This window comes from Ursus americanus, chromosome 21 (assembly GCF_024610735.1).
Source record: "Ursus americanus isolate L20-20 chromosome 21, mUrsAme1.1.p, whole genome shotgun sequence".
NCBI classification, from domain to species: domain Eukaryota; kingdom Metazoa; phylum Chordata; class Mammalia; order Carnivora; family Ursidae; genus Ursus; species Ursus americanus.
In genome coordinates, this window is record NC_142147.1 from 39,683,480 (window position 1) to 39,701,107 (window position 17,628).

Genomic DNA, 17,628 nt, shown 5'->3' on the forward strand with positions numbered 1-17,628 from the left:
AGTACCCCTCACTCTGTAACTACCTCCCCAACAAACAGAAAACAAGCTCGTTGCCGTTGTAAGCACCCCCGGCGTGATTTATGGCCATCATCACAATATTTTGTTTGGAGCTGTACACCTCCAGGCATAAATCAAGTCATTAGAAGGAATGACGTTTAATCCTGCAGAAGATGGCTCGGTGGGCTGAGCAGCCCTCACCCAGCTAGCGAATCATTCATTCTAGAGAGGACGTCCCCATACACACCTCCACGGGCAGCTCCCCGTCTGCACCACACACAGGCGTGGCAAGCCGAAGGCACACACCGAGCTGCTTTTGTTTCTTGGAATAGCATATTCACAACTGCAAAGAGATGCCCCAAACACATGCCCTGGAATCCAGGCGGGAGTCTTCATTCTGCAGGAGAAGCACGCAGCCGGGTGGGGCTGTCTCTGTGCCTGTGATGGCTCGCGTCGTCCTGAGAGCTGCCGCTGGTTGGACTTCAAAGGAAGCAGGGAAGCAGCTCAGAACTGTCTTCAGCTCTCCTTGCACAGAGACCCCCGCCACCTCGGAGCAGCCATTACACGGGACCATATTCTATATGTGAGAGCGGAGGGTCTAATTTCCAGAAGACACCCGCTGAGCTTGAAGGGGAGGTTCAGGGACTTCAGACAGTGCCTTCCGGGAACCCTGCACCCCCACCCCGCCCCGGCAAAGAGCATCGGGCTCCCGGCACATAGCAGATGGCGCCTCTCATAGTGAAAGAGGCATCCCCAAAATGCTGGAGAGGGGAGGGGACTGAGGGTCTCGGCTGAGGGATCGCCTTAAAGACTTTGGCAAATTCTCAGTGCACATGACAATTGTGAAAATTCTGGATGACATTTCCAGGGTTTAGTTCTACTTAATATTCCTGTGCTCAGAGCTAACGAGGGTGTTGTTATGCAGCGTTATGATGGCTGCGCGTGTCAAGGATGTTGGAAGTCGCAGGGCTGGGATGCGTGGTTTGCGTCTGGACGGTTCTCACCCACACTCTGCACTGTCTCCATCTCAGAGCTCCTCGCTGCAAGTCCTGTGTCTCTGGGTCCGTGTGGCCTAACTCAGGGCTGGGTCTTTGTCCTCTATCGGCCCCTCTGTCCCCCTGGACCTCCCTCGGACAGCACGTGGGGGCCCAGGCATTTTCCTGCCCTCCCTCCTCACACCCCGACTCACCAAGCCCTGCAGCCCTCCCTCCCTTTCTCATCTCCCTGCGCTGCCTGAGATCAGGTGCCCCATCTGTCACCTGCATTCAGATGTAAGAACCCTACGCAGTTTTGCCCTTTCTTTAGGACCTTATCCTTCTCTTGGCCATTCCCCACTTGCCTCCAGAAGGACTTTTGAATATACAGCCCACAGGACTCCTCTGCCAGGGTGGCGGGGGAGTGGCACTGTGTACACAGGATCTGTGAGTATTTTTGTGACTGTGTGATACCGATATGGGGCCCAGCCCAGCCCACTGTGGTGGGGCAGTGAGAGCAGAGGATGTCTGCTCCCAGGATGGCCTGGGGGTGCTGTGGTCAGGCCACAGCCAGCCCAGCGTGGCCCTCAGCTGTCCAGAGCCCAGGGCGCCGGGCTGGGCAGAGCCAAGGGCAGGCCAGCCAGAAGGGAGAGAAGGTGGGTGTTGGCTAGATGTCCAGGCACGGTGGTGCCCCCACAGTCAGCATCCACCTAGGCCAAGGTTAATGCTGTACTCCAGGCCTTACCCCTCAGAGAAGCTGGCCAGAGGCTTCCTGAGCTGCTGGTGGCCCAGTCCTTGGCTGGACCCGACTTGACGTTCAAGAAGCAGGGAGTCCCCTCTCCTCTCTGATGTGGACTGCAGCTACCCAGACCCGTGGCAGGGCCCCCCTGAGTGCTCCAAGCACCTCCAGGCCTCCCCTTGCCATCTGCGAGTTGCCAGAGGCTCTGTTCTGCTCGGGGGCACACGGGAGGATCCCTGAAATGCAGATGCCGTTCAGAGGTGTCTGTGGAGGAGAGTCTGCAGCTGCCTATCACGTCGGGCCGGTAGGGAGGGCTTGCTGCCCCATCTCGGGGCCCCTCTGGGTACAATCCATGGACAGTGGTCAGCACCCGTACTCGGCCTCTGGGGCGCTCTTCTGAGGATCGGCACCTCCATCCCTGAGCACCTGTGTGGCCCCTTTGCAGTCCCACCTCCAGGAGCCTGACTACACCCCCCAGGGGCCTGGGGGGCCTCCCTGAGGACAGAGCAGCTCTGGCCGCAGGAACAGAGGTGCTGGGGAGTGGGGTGCTTTAAGGAAGCATTGACTAGAATAGATTGACTTTGGTGGCTCTCAAGGTATGGAAAGCAACAGCCGTGACAGGTGTGACAGCCACAGGCCAGCTCAGTAATTGACGCCACAGCTGGGAGGACACATCCTGAAGCCGGCAAGAGCTGGACCCATCATTACCTTGTGCCTGGGACACCACAGTCGTGAGGCTGCCCCGCCGGCAGCCTCCGATGGCCCGACTAGCTTCCGGGGAAGAAGCACCTGTCATGGGGCTGGGCCCATCGGTGTTGTTGGCACTTTCCCTGCAAACAGGTCACCCCTCGGTGGGGCCACCTCAGCCTCGGGCCCACTCGTTTTTTATTTCTTAGAAACCTCTGGTAGGAATTCACCAATACTTAAGCCAAATTGGGCCCCTGACGGCCAAACAGGAGGAGTCCCATTTGACGCAGCCACAGCAGCCCAGAGCCTGAGCTGGGACTCTCTGGGGGCTCTGGACAAAGGCAGATTGCTGGACTTGCTGCCGGGGCTGCCGCAGGCCTGCTGCCCCTCCTCTGCGAAGGGCCATTCCTCCCCCCTCAGCGGGCCCTCAACAGCCACGGGCCGCGGACCGTGCTCCTGCACACAGACGTCTGCCCCATCTCTTCCCCTTCTCCCACATCCTCCACCTGCCCTCTGGATGTCTACACTCGGAGACCCATCGGCATCTCAGACTCAATGAGGATCTGCTCCCCTTCCCAGGACATGGCACCTGCGTCCTGCTGCTCAAGCCAGAAACCTGAATCTCCCTTATTCTGCTCCCAGGAAGTCCCCAGTTGGTCCTGGCCCAGTGGCGTGCAGGAGCTGGCTGGTACCAGCCCACGAGGGCCCAAACCCTGTTTCCCATCAGTAGCTTGAAATAGGCCACAGATGAAGTGTTTACACCGCAGGAATCAGCAAACGCTACAAATGAGGTCCTCCCCACCATCCCAGGAGCCAATATTAAAATCCACCAGCGAACCACCCTGTTTATTCTTCCTGAAATCGTCCTCACGTCTTCCTCCGCATTCCCGCATCACCACCTGGGTCCGGCCCTCAGACATCTCCTCCCCGGACGGTGGCAACCACCACTGACCGACTGGCCTTTTTGTCTCTGTCTTCAGCTCTTCATCTCAGAATGGTCCTTAGATTCAAAATAACTCCCAGCTCAAAGCCTTTGGAGACTTCCCTTGGGCCTTAGGAAATCAGATCGGGAGTCTTTGTCAGAACCAAGGGGCCCCTTGCTTGCTGTCCCCTGCCAGTCGCAACAGTCCCACCATTTCTTGACACCATTCAGTCTCTATGTCCCTTCATCCCATAAGGCCACCAAGTTCTGCCACAAATGCCCTCATTACCCCCAGGTGTCAGTTAACCGTCACTACCTTAGGGCGACCTGCCCTGATGCTCTGGGCTTGCCGACATCCCTGCCCCATGCTGCCTCCTGTTCACCCCAGTGCCACTACTGCACATGGAATTACTGTTCGGTGTCTCATTTCCCTGCTAGACCGTAAGCTGCACGAGGGCAGGGGCCATGATGGTCCCATTCATTGCCAAGACGCTGTCACCAGTGTGTAAGACACCGCCAGGCACACACAGGTATGTGTGGAACGAATGGACAAACGACGTTGGCCAGTATGACCGAGTTCTGCCTGATTTTGCGGCCAGCACACTGCAGGGGTGGCAAGGGCGGCCGCCAGGGGGCACTGTGGCTTTGCCGGCAAGTGTCATGAACTTGGTTCTTTCTCATCTTCAGCAGCCTTCCAAAGCTCCTGCTAATCCTTCCAGGCTCAGATGCGTTGAAAGAACACACAAAGGGAGGAAAGGCATGAGCTGCTCTAAGCCATGTGCCATGTGCTCTCAGAAACTGGATGCGGACTTGAACACACACGTTCCCCTCCCAGAGCACGCGCATCACGCAGCAGGGTGCGGGCGCTGAGAAGCAGTGTGAGGCATCCCTTCAGTATGCATGACATACCACGTCGGTTCCCCGTGACATGCACACACGAGGTATGGTGGAGTGCATAGCACCTGTGTGTGGGGGCCACACAAACCCCCCGAACATGGTAAGAATCACCCCCAGGCTCTGACAGAGGAGAGCTTTGCAGCAGAAGCTGGGGACCCCCCTCTTGTGCACAGGCGATCATACGGGCGGGCGGGATGAGCGGGGACATCCCACCCCCCAAGTGATGGGCAGATGGGGGGGTGTGGAGCAGCAGGACAGCTGTTGGGTTTGCAGACCGGCTAACCGGCTGGCTGGTTGACTGACAGGCAGCTCCAACGCTCCACTCTGACAGCTGCAAGGGAATTCACAGCCAAGGCTGAGCTGACAGGGAACTACCCAGTTGAATCGTGGATCCTAATCACGGAGGCGAGGGAATGGAATCGCTAAACAAAACAAGTAGTGGTCAGAGCCGTCGGGTGCCCATCAGCCCACGAAGGGAAGATTCCCGCTTCCCTCCTCTGCACACAGGTCCCAGAGTCCCCGTGCTGGTTCAGGAGCTGGGCTCAGAGAAACGCAGCTGCTACGAAGGTGACCTGGTGATAGGAACCCCGGGAACCGGCAGCTTCCCTCCCACAGGCTCTCTTTGTGCCAAGCACTGTGCATGTTTCATTTGCACATTTATGGAGTTTCCAGATGGGTATTTTTATTCCATTTTACGGAGGAGGGAACTAAGGTTCGAGAAAGTCAAGGGATTTGTCCAGGGTCACACAGCTCTGCTCTTGCTCTCGTTTCTTTTAGAATGTATGAGCCCTTGTTAGAAGCTATGATTCAGAGTGGAGTCTGCAGGCGAAGGGAGGGGAAGCCCCTGTTCTGGTCTGGGCCAAAGGTCAGGGGTTACTGTGTCGCCCCACCATGAGTTTGGTTGTCTCCAAGCCTACCCGCAGAGGCTGAGGCAAGAGGAGAGGGGCCTGTGGCGCCGCCTGCTGCCCTGCCCGGGAGTGCGCCCGGCCACCTCCTGCCTCCATCCGAGGCCCACACAGAGCCGCTGGGAGCCCCGCCCTGGGCCTGGACAGCAGAGGTGGGCGCGGCTGTGACTGAGGCTGGTCTCCAGGCCGTGCACAGAGCCCGAGCTGAGAATATAATGAGTTGGATTTTCCTGTGATCACAAGTGAGAATTTAAGACCCTTTGGTGAGGCTCCTTCCGTCTGAATTCTGTGCCTGGAGTCCGGGCTGCCTGCTAATTGCTGAGTGTGTTTAAACTTCGGTTTTGCATCTCATCTGCATAAATTAACAGCCTGCCCAGAGGAAGGGAGCAGCTCACAATGAGGCATCAGAGGCCGATGGGGGCGGTGGGGGGGAGGGGGTTACCCCACGAAAGGGCAAAGCCTGAGCTGGTGGGAGAAGAGCCAGAGCAGATGTGGCCACGTGGAGGCCACAGGCCCGTCCTGGTGCCCCACGGGTAGCAATGGGGGGCAGCCAGTTGGGTGCATCGTGGATCTGGCCGCACCGCCTGGGTGGGGGTGGACGGACCGCTCAGCCCAGGCAGGTCCTGTCTGCATCTTGCCACTTGGCTGGCAGCTGCTGCCCAGACACACAGACCCTTCCCAGGCTGCTAGGCCAAGCTGGAGAAGCTCCTCCAGGGGCTGGCGGGCTCCAGCCGGAACCCTGGGCCCGCTTCTGCCAGGAGAAGCCCTTGCCCATCCTCACTGCCAGGGGCAGCTCTCAGTCCAGGCAGCATCAGCCTTTCCAAGAGCATTTATTGAGCTCTTGCTGTGTGCCTGGCATGTTGCCAGACAGTCTGACGCAGACAGACGAGATGTGGCCCCTGCCCAAGAGCACTGAGAACTAACACAATCTTTCACTACTGACTAGATCTCCCAGCCCAGCTGGGGAAATACTTTCTTACCTCCTCCAGGCTGTTCCTGGCCCTGCCTCCAGAGCGCTCTGAAGTCACATTACCCACCCCACCCCTCATGTTATGGCTTGAATTGTGTCCCCTCACCCAAATTACATTGAAGTCCCAACCCCTGGGACCGGGGAATGTGACCTTCTAGAGCCCTTGCTGATGTCATCAAGTTCAGAGGAGGTCATTAGGGTGGGTCCTAATTCAAAATGACTGGTGTCCTTGGAAGAAGAAGAAAAGGCACACGAGGGGAGACAGCCATGAGAAGAGGGGAGCAGAGGCTAGACTTCAGTGGCCACAAGCCAGGGAACATCTGGGGCTGCCAGAAGCTAGAAGAAATTGCAGCGGGCACACGGCCCTGATGACACTTTCATTTAAGACACAGCTTCCGGAACCGTGAGAGGATAACCGTTTGTTATTTTAATGGCTTAAAATACCAGCTTTGTGGTACTTCGTGACTGCAAGCCTTAAGAAGTTAATATACCCCTTGCGAGGGTGAATTTTGTGTCGACTTGACCGAGCCATAGTGCCCAGTTGTTGGGCCAGACCCCGGTCCAGATGTTACTGTGAAGGTATGTTTTTAGAGGTGATCAGTATTTAAGTCAGTAGGCTTTGAGTAAAGCAGATTACCCACAATGTGGGTGGGCCTCATCCAGTCAGTTGAAGGCCTTCCGAGAAAAGACCGAGGTCCTCCGAGGAGGAAGGAACTCGGCCTCCAGGTGGCCCTCAGCCTCAACCTGCAACGTGAACTCTTCCCCGTGTCTCTAATCTGCTGACTGGTCCAGCAGGTTTTGGATTTGCCAGCCTTCCACAACCGCATGAGCTGATTCCTTACAATAAATCCCCCCGCCCCCCCCCCACTGGCTGTATATGGATCCTAGTCATGGAGGACTAATTGAGCCCCTCCTTCAGAACCCTTCCATGCTTCCTGTAGAGTGGGCCCTGGCCATTCCCTCGGGGCTTTACTCCCCGACCCCAGCGAGCAGCACAGCCTCCTGGCTGCATTTCTCCTGCCACCATCCAAGCTTCCCGCCTTGCGGCTCACCAGCACTGTGTGAGGACCCGAACACCGCCCGGCCGTGCAGGCTGTCCCCCGGCACACACGTGAGGTTCAGGAACTGCTACTTTCTAAGGAGGACATGACACAGCAGAGCAGGGAATCTGCTCATCCACCGGACGCACCTGCCAGGGAATCTGGGCTGGGACCAAATCTCACATGGCGGACAGCACGATGCAGTGGGGGCCTCGTTTTCAGTGTCTTCCCTGGCTCAGGCCAACCTGGAAGCCCTGGAAGTTTCCTGGCCCGATGGGCAGCTTAAGTGGACATGTGGGGAGACAGCACAGACGGTTGTGGCCATGCAGGCTCAGCCACCAGAAGATCCAGGACATGGAAAAGGAGCCAAGGAAACGTGGTTGGGGGTAGCTCTGGGGATCCAAGGACCACAGGCTGATACTCTGCACAGAGCAGGGACTGTTGACTCACCTCCATGCCCCATGGCCCATGCTGGCCCCTTCGGTTCTCTCCCATCTGTTTCCCTTTGCGGGTCCTGGCTCCTTCAGGACAGCCCTGCCTGCCCCCAGGCCGCAGTGCTCAGAGTAGCAGGACCCTGTCACCATGATCAGGGCCTGGGGCTGGGATTTGAGCAGCCAGGGTAGCAGTCATGCCCCTCAAACTTGGTCAACCAAGGGCTCATGTGGCAGCTTCCAGCCCTTTCTAGGAACTTGGGTCCTGTTTTGACCCACGTCAGTGTCGCCAGTCTACACAGCCTGACCCTCAGTGGGTCCTGGGCATCAGAGATGGGGGCTTTTGAATTGAACCCAGCAGGTCTCTCTCCTTTTCCTTGGAGAGGTGTAGGCAGCAGCCCCCCCTCCCCAACAGCTCATGTGCCTGTGAAGCCCCCTCCACAGCTCTGCCTCAGACCCAGGCTGCACAGCCTAATTATAAGAAACTGGCCACTCCGGGGCACCCACGCAGGGGCTCAGTAGGTTGAGCATCCGACTCTTGACTTGGGCTCAGGTCATGATCTCAGGGTCCTGGGATTGAGCCTCGGATCAGGCTCCGCACTCAGCAGGGAGTCTGCTTGGGGATTCTCACTCTTCCTCTCCCCCTACCCTGACTCACACATGCAAGCTCTCTCTCAAATAATTTAAATACATCTTAAAAAGAAAAAAGAAAGAGGGGCGCCTGGGTAGCTCAGTAGGTTGGACGTCTGCCTTCAGTGCAGTGTGTTGTCCCAGGGTCCTGGGATAGAGCCCCGCATCAGGCTCCCTGCTCCGTGGGGAGTCTGCTCCTGCATCTCCTTCTGCCCCCCCCCATTGCTTGTGTGCACTCTCGCTCTCTCTCTCAAATGAATAGATAAAAAAATCTTATAAAAAAAGATGATGTGTCAGTTTTCCATCTTTATAAAAAAGAAAGGAAGGGAGGAAGGAAGGAAGGAATGCGAGAAACTGGCCACATACACTGTCATCAGCCTTTGCCTCCCCTTGGCAGGTAACCAGTAACCTTTTCAGCCAAACACTCTGAAAAAAACCCCGAGCCAATGAAGAGTTCACAGCGTGGAGCCCACTTGGCAGTCCCAATAACTCACGCCTTGTTTATTCTCACCAGTGCTCACTCTTATCATACAGCATGTGTTTCAACCACTCTGCAAATGTCATCTGTCCAGAAAGAGAAAATGGTTGTTGTTTTTTTTTTCTTACTGCACAGCAGATGGAGCTCCCTTACAGATTGTTAACATTATGTTGAAAGGAGAAGACAGGTAACCCAGACACAGAACGTGGAGCATGTACATGACTGGCCCTGGGATTTCCGTGTCGCAGGGTGGGGGTGAGGGAGACAGTGGGGGCGTGTGGTGGCATTGGTGCCATTGGATGGAAAAGGAGACTAAGGGTTGTGGCTTATGTTGTTCGGCAAGCCTACTGTTTCTCTCTAGACTGCATGTTCATTCAAGGGCTTGGAAGGGGCTGGTGGTGGTTATATTGAAGCCAAGTCCCCCCCCCACCCAAGTATTTCCCTGCCCCGCGTGGCACCAATTCTTGTGGCTCCTGGTGGCGCTCCATCCTTCATGAGTGCAGCAGAGAGAGGCCCGGTCCTCAACTGCCCTCTCCTGGCACCACACAGAGCTGTCCAGAGTGCTGAACTGCAGGATACGCAGACCCCAACCTCAAGACTCCCACCTTCACTTGCTCAGAGCTAGGGTGGTCTTTGCTTTGGCGTTTATCCAAGCAGTGCATGAAGGAGTAGCTTCTTCCACAGAAAAAGTAGGGACAGTGGGCCCCTGGCAAGGGGGGGAGAGCCTGTTATATTTCCTTCACCAAGCTTCTGTCTTTATTCTAATATGGCATATGGGATAGACTATCCCATATGCCATATTAGAATATAGCTCACCAAATGAGCTATAATAAGTTTAAAGGTCGAGAACATACAGCTTGTATCAAATTCTTAGGCCCCACCTAAGGTCTCTTTTTGGGTTTTCTACAAGACATTTTTTTTCTTTTCAAAAGGGGCAATTGCAGCCAGGTTGGTTTTATTGGGTAAAAGTGGCCAAGAGGTCAGAGAGGCCCCCAGCCCCGGGCTCCGTCCAGCAGGGATGTTCTCTCCAGCCTTCAGGTGGGCCAACCTGGAAAACCCCTTGAGGCTCAGCATCCTTCTGTCCAGTCTGCACAGATATAGTGGGACGGGCCCCACACCCCACCACCCTCCACAGTGCCAGCGGGAGGTCACAGCCGTAGGGCCCGACATCTCCATAAGCACAGCCTCATCCAGCTCCACCGGCTGGCAGGGTGCCTTTTGTGAGTGGCTCCTGAGTCCCACTCTTGGCCAGAGCTGGCATGACTCATTTGCTCCAGAAAAGGGATATAAATAAGTACCACCGCACCTTGACAAGTTGACAGGATTGACAAGCAGAGTGAATTCCTGCATCTGAGACTCTGAGGAGGAGAGAGGATTTAGCAGAGCCAGCTGCCGTCACCAGAAGAAAATAATTAAGGAAACCCAGCAGCGTGGAGGAAAACTGAGTGTACAGCAGGTCCCTTCTGCAGATGGGATCTGTGATCACTGGCTGCAGGAGGGAACCTTCATGTGCTGGAAAGAAATGGGCTTGAGAAGCTCATGCAGGGATGAGGCAGAGCAGGGGAGGGGTGGCCGGCAGGAGGAAGGAGGCTCTGGGCTGAGAGGAGGACCCTGGTGAGGGACTCAATTCTCAGAGACTCCTGTCTCGGGGCCAAGTACCCACTGCTGGCACCCCATACCCCGAGAAGTACAGCCAGTTCTACATGGAGCTTCCCCTCAGCCTCCCTGGAAGAGTCTGGATGCCTTGTTTCAAAGTTCCTCCATATGTACACACATATTGCCCATAAGCTTGGGAATGCCCAGGAAGATATGTACACTCTGTCCTCTGCCCAGGGAAGGGTACACCCCTGTTCCCAGCCCAAAGGGATCCAAGAAAAGTATTGCAACAGAAGAAAGATGCAACATGTCCAAATTCCACCTTTCTTTCACTTCTGGAACTCGAAGAAGTTCCCAGGAGGCTCAGGAAACGTAGGCTTTCCATCCCAGGGGTGACCTCGCATCCCCACCTCCTCAATAGCTGGTGAGTAAAGGAGATGTATAGGCACATCCTCAGACTGACCAGTATGAGGCCTGGGTCACAGCAACAGCTGCACCTGTAAACTGGACCTCGGGGAGAAATTGGCAGAGCCCCTGGGTCGGGGCGGGGGGGTATGGATGTTTTCTCACCAGCTGGGTTCCAGCCCCTGGACATATGCCAAGTACACAGAGACAGCAGGGGACATGCCAGGCTGCCAGAACATCTCACACATGCAGCCCAGGAATAGCCAGAACTTGGTAAGGTGTGCCCAGTCATGCTCCCTGGCAGTTTGAGCCCTCTCTTCTTTAAAGGGTAGCTGGTGCTGATTGTGACTGTGGCTTTCGACAAAGCCTCAGGGTAGAAGCAGGCACTTACATAGCACAAGAGCAGAAAGAGCCTCTGATGCCTCAGGGGCCAGGCAGGGATGGGGGAAGGGGGCCAAGACTCCTAAAGAGGTTCCCCCAAAGGAAATTGTCTTGTCCTAGGACCTCCCCGAAAACAAACCAGAGCATGAAGCAGAATCCTCCCCTCTGGCTGAAGGTTCACTTCCCCAGAACTTGTTATCCTGGGTGACCTCAGCCCCAGCCTAGCTATAGGGCCTCCTTGGTGGAACGAGAGAATATCGTGGAGTGCGGTCAGCAATGCACTTATCTGTCTCCATCTCCCTCAAGTGACAAGCACTTGCCGGACAGTCACGCTGTGCCTGGGCTCTGCTCAGCCGTTTGCAGGAGACCAGGGTGAGCAGAAGGGGGCCAGCTCACACCAGAGTCCCAGGGCCAGCTAAGTTGGCCAAAATCTCAAAGTGATGCCTAGGTTAGGGGACTTCCCAGAGCAAGTGGGGAGGCCCCAATCCAAGGGAGGAGTGTGTTCCACTCCCAGGCCTGTGTGTGCAAAGGTGTGAGTGTGAATGTGTCATATTCCAAGCACAGAAAGTCCACATGGACTAAAGCAAAGGCCGGGCCAATGGGGCATAGAGAGAGGATGGACAGAGCTTTCAGAGGGTCCTTTCCTCGTGACTTAATGAGAGTGAGGTTGCACGGGGGCGAGGGGTGGTGCTGTGTGGTTCCTGGCTGTTCCATTGAGCAGGTGGCCACCTTTTGAGAACTCCCAGGTCACATCGGGAGGTGAGACACAGAGAAGCCATCATCAGCTGGGAGCCAGTGGGGCCACATCTTGCTGCACTCCCGTTTTCCACATGGGTAAGGGGGTGGGGGGCAATCATACTGAGCCATGCCCCCTGGAACTGCCTTTTCACAGAGCCCACCCCAAGTGCCCTCCAGCCCTGGGGCCCAACCGTCAAGAGCCCGTAGCCCAAGCGGGTCCTTGGGAGCCACGTAGTACTTCTGCTAATACTGTCCTCTCTTGCTTTTCAGGAATAAAGTTCAGCATCAGGCCACAGCAGTCCTACAACGTGAGTTCTGAGAGTCAGATAAATCTCAGCACCGGCAACCTGGGGCGAGTTGGGGAGGGCAAGGAGGAAAATCCAGAGCTCATGTCTAATCCATTCTTGGAAAGAAAAACGTACCCGGTCCTTCCCAGGAGCCTTGGGAACAAAGCCCAGGGCTTTGGACCCATGAATTTCCCCTTCCTGTTAGCTGGTGGCTTTGGACTTGCGGTAATAGAGGCAGTAAATCTGAGCCAGCCTCCTCAGGCCACCAGCTCCCTGCCCACTCGCCTGGGAGGCCAGCGCCATCTCGTGGCTGAAAAGACACTTACACCTCTGGCCTCAAGACCATGGCCAGCAAGGGATGGGGCCTTACAGGACTGGGGCCTTAGAGGACTGGACCTGGGCTCAGGCCAGAGGGGTCCCCTCCCGCAGGGTCACCTGGTCTCCTTCTCCCTCACCTGGAAAAAAATCTCAGGCCACAGAGGGGGTTAGGGACCCCGGCCATAGTGAGGACCTGACCTGTGTGACCCTCTGTGCCCTGCTGATAATTGTTCTGTCCACCCTGATAACCATTTCTCTTCTTGCCCCAGGACCTCCCACCAGGCAGTTCCCAGGATGGTGACTTGAAGGCACCTACGGAAAAGGTCCCCGGAGACTTGTCCAGCCGGGCCCCCAGGGGCTTCAACCTGCTGGTACCTGACCAGCCTCAAGGCCACCTAAACGCGGGGGCCCGGCCCCGGCCCCGGCCCCGGCAGCGCCGCCGGCGGCTGCTTATCAAGAAAATGCCAGTAGCGGCAGCCATCCCGGCCAACGGCTCTGCCCGCGCCTTTGTGCGGCCGGCACCCTGGGCCCCGGACGGCCACTGGGTCAACCTGCACCACCGCCAGCAGGAGCGCAAGCGGGTGATGAGGGAAGCGTGTGCCAAGTACCGGGCCAGCAGCAGCCGCAGGGCCGTTACCCCCCGCCACGTGTCCCGCATCTTCGTGGAGGACCGCCACCGCGTGCTGTACTGCGAGGTGCCCAAGGCGGGCTGCTCCAACTGGAAGCGGGTGCTCATGGTGCTGGCGGGGCTGGCCTCCTCCACCGCCGAGATCCAGCACAACACCGTGCACTACGGCAGCGCCCTAAAGCGGCTGGACACCTTCGACCGCCAGGGCATCCTTCACCGCCTCAGCACCTACACCAAGATGCTCTTCGTCCGCGAGCCCTTCGAGAGGCTGGTCTCCGCGTTCCGCGACAAGTTCGAGCATCCCAATAGCTACTACCACCCCGTGTTCGGCAAGGCCATCCTGGCCCGCTACAGGGCCAACGCCTCCCGGGAGGCCTTGCGGACGGGCTCTGGCGTGCGCTTCCCCGAGTTCGTCCAGTACCTGCTGGACGTGCACCGGCCCGTGGGCATGGACATCCACTGGGACCACGTCAGCCGGCTCTGCAGCCCCTGCCTCATTGACTATGACTTCGTGGGCAAGTTCGAGAGCATGGAGGACGATGCCAACTTCTTCCTGAGCCTCATCCGGGCGCCGCGGAACCTGACCTTCCCCCGGTTCAAAGACCGGCACTCGCAGGAGGCCCGGACCACGGCGCAGATCGCCCACCAGTACTTCACCCAGCTCTCCGCCCTGCAGCGGCAGCGCACCTACGACTTCTACTACATGGACTACCTGATGTTCAACTACTCCAAGCCCTTTGCGGACCTGTACTGACGGGTGGGGCCAGGTGGCCACGGGCAGCCCAGACCCACGCGCGCGCGCACACCTGTCCGCAGGGGCATCCCGCTCTCCGGGACGTGAGGAGCCGTGACTGCTCGGTGCCGCTGGCCCTACGTGGGAGACAGAGGCCCGGGCTTTGGATGGGGGCCTCTGGCCCTTGTCCCGTCCCCACTTCCTCACTCCCCAGCTGAGGAAGATGCCGGGGGTTGAGCAGGACCCCAGGAGTCCCAGCTGCGGACACCCAGCTCAGCTAAGATTCAAGATGACCAGGGAATTCGGAGGCCCGGAAGACGAGGGCCCCAGCGGTGAGGGACTTCCTGCGGTCCTGTCGCCATTGCCTTGTACCAAACCACATGGTTTGCAGCTTTTCTATGACCCAGGGGGGGAGGTTCCCTCGGAAGGAGGTTCCAAATAAAGCACATGGTTTCCAGAGTAGCAGTGTCTACACTCTGTGTTGGTATGGGAGCACATGGCCCCTTCCCCGGGCTGCGGGGAGATCTTTCTCCCTCCCCAGGACGGCCTGGGCTGTACATCTGCAGGTCTGGCTGCAAGGAAGCCCTGGGGGGGGGGGGCTATATGGGATGGGAGGGGAGGCTCCTTTCAGGGCCAGAGGCAGCACCTCCCACTCAGCCTCCTGAGGCCAGCACTCGGTCACCTGGGGCCTCTGGGCTCAGTACCAGCCCATTTAGCCTGAAAGGAGAAGCTCAACCTGTCCCTGTGGAGGCCCACTGGGGTCCCTTCTGGTTAGTCACTCGGTGGGGATCCACGGGGCACAGCTCGGGGGTCTCGGTCGGTGTGGCATTTCCTGGTGGGGCGTGGTGCTCTCCCTCTCTCTAAGCATGGCCTTATCTTGAAGCTGCCCTCTGCAGACCCCCTGACCTTGGCCTTGACGCCTGGCTCCATTCACCTGTCCAGACCACCTTAAAGCTTTCAGGACTGCCCCCTTGGGGGAGGAGGAAGAGAAGCCCATAGGGGGAGCTTCACCAACAGTGTACCTTCTCACACACAGTTATGGCTCTGAAGTTGTCCAAAGCCAGGGTGATTCTTGAAAGGTCCCACAGACAGTGTGTTGGAGCTTTGAGTGTGGCTGTGGCTGTGACTGTATTGTGTCTCATTTCTTTTTTTTTTTTTTTAAGATTTTATTTATTTATGTGACAGAGAGACAGCCAGCGAGAGAGGGAACACAAGCAGGGGGAGTGGGAGAGGAAGAAGCAGGCTCCCAGCCGAGGAGCCTGATGTGGGACTCGATCCCGGAACGCCAGGATCACGCCCTGAGCCGAAGGCAGACGCTTAACGACTGCGCCACCAAGGCGCCCCGAGTATTGTGTCTCATTTCTAATGGAAAGTGCTGCCTGTTTCTAAAAGTGTCTGTCTGTCTGTCTGCTTTCAGGCTGCATCTCTCTGTCAGCCTGTGTCAGCTGCATGCCCTTCTGTATCTTTCTGTGCTCCTCTCCGTGGATCTCCCCGGGAGATCGCTCTCAGTCTGTCCCCACGGGCTGGGGGAGACCCTGCTGGTCTCTAGCGGTGTGCGCTGCCCCATCCCCCTTTCTGCCTCCTCCATGGGCTCCAGAAACTTATAAAGGTGGGACAAGGAACTGAGGCTGCCTCCCACCTGCTTGAGGTCATGTGCATCCAGGAACCCCAAGCAGGGTGAGGGCCCCCCCTCTCCCCAGGTTCCAGCTGAAGCGGCCTGGCCATCTGGCAGGAGGAACTCAGAGGGGTGGGAGGGAGGCTGTGGTCAGGGCCTGAGGGGCTCTCGGGTGTGGAGGCAGCGAGACAGATGCTAGGGGTTCTGAGGCCAGGTCAGTGTGAGAGGAGGCAGGGAAGGGCCCGGCCCGGGAATAGCTGCGCTTGGGCTGCGGTGCTCACAGAGCGGGAGGGAAGTCTCCACGCACAGCTAGTGTCTCTGGTCAGGGATGCCTCTGATGAAGCCTGAGGCCAGGTGTCACCATGTCATCTGATGAGCCAGGGGGACACCTGGGAGCCCAGCTTAGGGGCCTCTCTTAGGCAGCCTCTCTTAGGCAGCCTCTCTTAGGCAGCCTGCGGGGCCCCTTCACCCACTGCTGCTGCTTGGAGACAACTCAGATTGCCATGGGACCATCCTCCCATCGCGTGTGTGCATGCACGTGTGTGTGTGTGTGTGTGTGTGTGTGTGTGAGCGAGAGAGAATGAGAGAGGAATGTGTGTGCTCAGGGCGGGGGGACAGGGAGCAGGAAGAGACATCTTTACTCGTGTCATGCCTCAGTCCGGCCTGAGTTGGGCAGATGGACACACATAACACGTGCATCTAAGAGGGGCTTTCCTGGGGCACCTGGGCGGTTCAGTCGGTCAAACCTCCAACTCATGGTTTCAGCTCAGGTCATGATCTCAGGGTCATGGGATCGAGCCCTGTCTAGGTTCAGCGCTCACCGGGAAAGGCTGCTGGAGGATTCTTTCCCTCTGCCCCACCCCCAAATTGCATCCCTCTCTCTCCCTTTCTTTCTCTCTCAAATAAGTAAATCTTTAAAAAAAAAAAAAAAAGAGGGGAGCTTTCCTTCCGGGTGGTGATGAATGGAGACCCAAAATCCAGGCAAGGATCATGACGACCACTGGATGGCCCAGCATGACGTCCAACTGCAGACCAGAGGCCCAGCCCTGCGACCTCACCCCAAATCCACTGAGGTAGTGCCAAACCCGGCTCCAGCCCCCACCCCCCAGACTCGAGCCTCATAGAGCCCGAGGGCTTGGAGACCATGGATTCAACTGCCGACGCAAGGATGTGTGTGGGTGCTTCCTTGTGGGTGTGTGCCTGTGTGGGTGTTTGGGTAGGTGGGCGGGGGGCAGAGTGTGAGCGTGTAAGTGTGTGTGTGTGTGTGTGTGTGTGTGTGTGAGAGAGAGAGTAAGTGGTAGGTCTGCTGGGTGTTGGTGTCTGGGGTGAAGGTGGTATGTACCGTGCGTGAGCCTGTGTATGTGTTGGAGTGGGGGAGGGTACGGTGGACAGTCCTCCCTCCTCTCTGGAACCATCTTGTGCTGCTTCTTCCCTGGCCCACCTCTGCCCCTTTTCATCTGCTCACCATTTTGTGGGTATAGCCTGGACGAGTCCAGAGGCTCCTCCCAGGGGTCAATTAGGCCCATGAAGTTGTAATTCCCCAATCCCCAGTGCCCTTCCCCAGCTGGGTCCTCTACATGGGGGCCTCGCCGGGACAGCCCGCAGTGAAGTCCCTGGCAGGCCTTCCCAGATGTGAGTCTTGCTCTCTGAGTGGTGAAGAGCATAGACATCCCCAAAACCTAGGGTTCCCACTGGGGCCTGTGAGCCCCAGAAGCCCTGGAGTCCCCGGAGGAGGTGAGATGTCAAGTCCAGGCAGGTGGTCTCTGGCCTCAGACATGTGGCCAAACCCTCCTTTTCCCCTTGTCCCAGGGGCAGCACATGCAGGGGCCCAGGACAGATGTGGTCAGGCAGAGAGACAGGCTTCTAGCACCCATGTCCCCGCCGAAGCAGGGCCCATTTGCCAACTTCATCCTCCAGGTACAGCTCATTGGTGGGGTTGGGAGCCCCAGGAGAACCCAGAGGCCAGGAGGTGGTCTGCCCTCACTCCCCCCATCTCCTTCTTGGCCTTTCCTCTCTAGGGAACACCCATGGGTGATGCAGGGTATTGCCTCCTGGTGTCTCCCCACCACCCCACCCAGAGCTGGGCACTGGGGACTCAGGAAGACCATGGGCCTCACAATGGAGCAGGTGGTCTCCAGGTAGTCTGGGGCTGAACAGGGGACCCTGAGCATGGGGACCCATGCTGATGGTGCAATGACACTGGATGAAGAATAAACAGGCATCCTGGGGTGGCCTCAGAGGAGCGTCACCTGGTGGG

General features: G+C 57.6%; 1 protein-coding gene across 1 annotated transcript in view; it reads left to right on the forward strand.

Moving 5' to 3' along the window:
* Positions 1-14,205, forward strand: part of CHST8 (carbohydrate sulfotransferase 8) — a 65,502-nt gene extending 51,297 nt beyond the window's left edge. The window contains exons 2-3 of the mRNA XM_045796237.2: positions 12,061-12,098; positions 12,665-14,205. Of these exons, the coding sequence (XP_045652193.1) occupies positions 12,061-12,098; positions 12,665-13,777 (1,151 nt within the window). The 3' untranslated portion in view covers positions 13,778-14,205. The remainder of the gene's footprint in view (positions 1-12,060; positions 12,099-12,664) is intronic.
* The last annotated feature ends 3,423 nt before the right edge of the window (positions 14,206-17,628 follow it).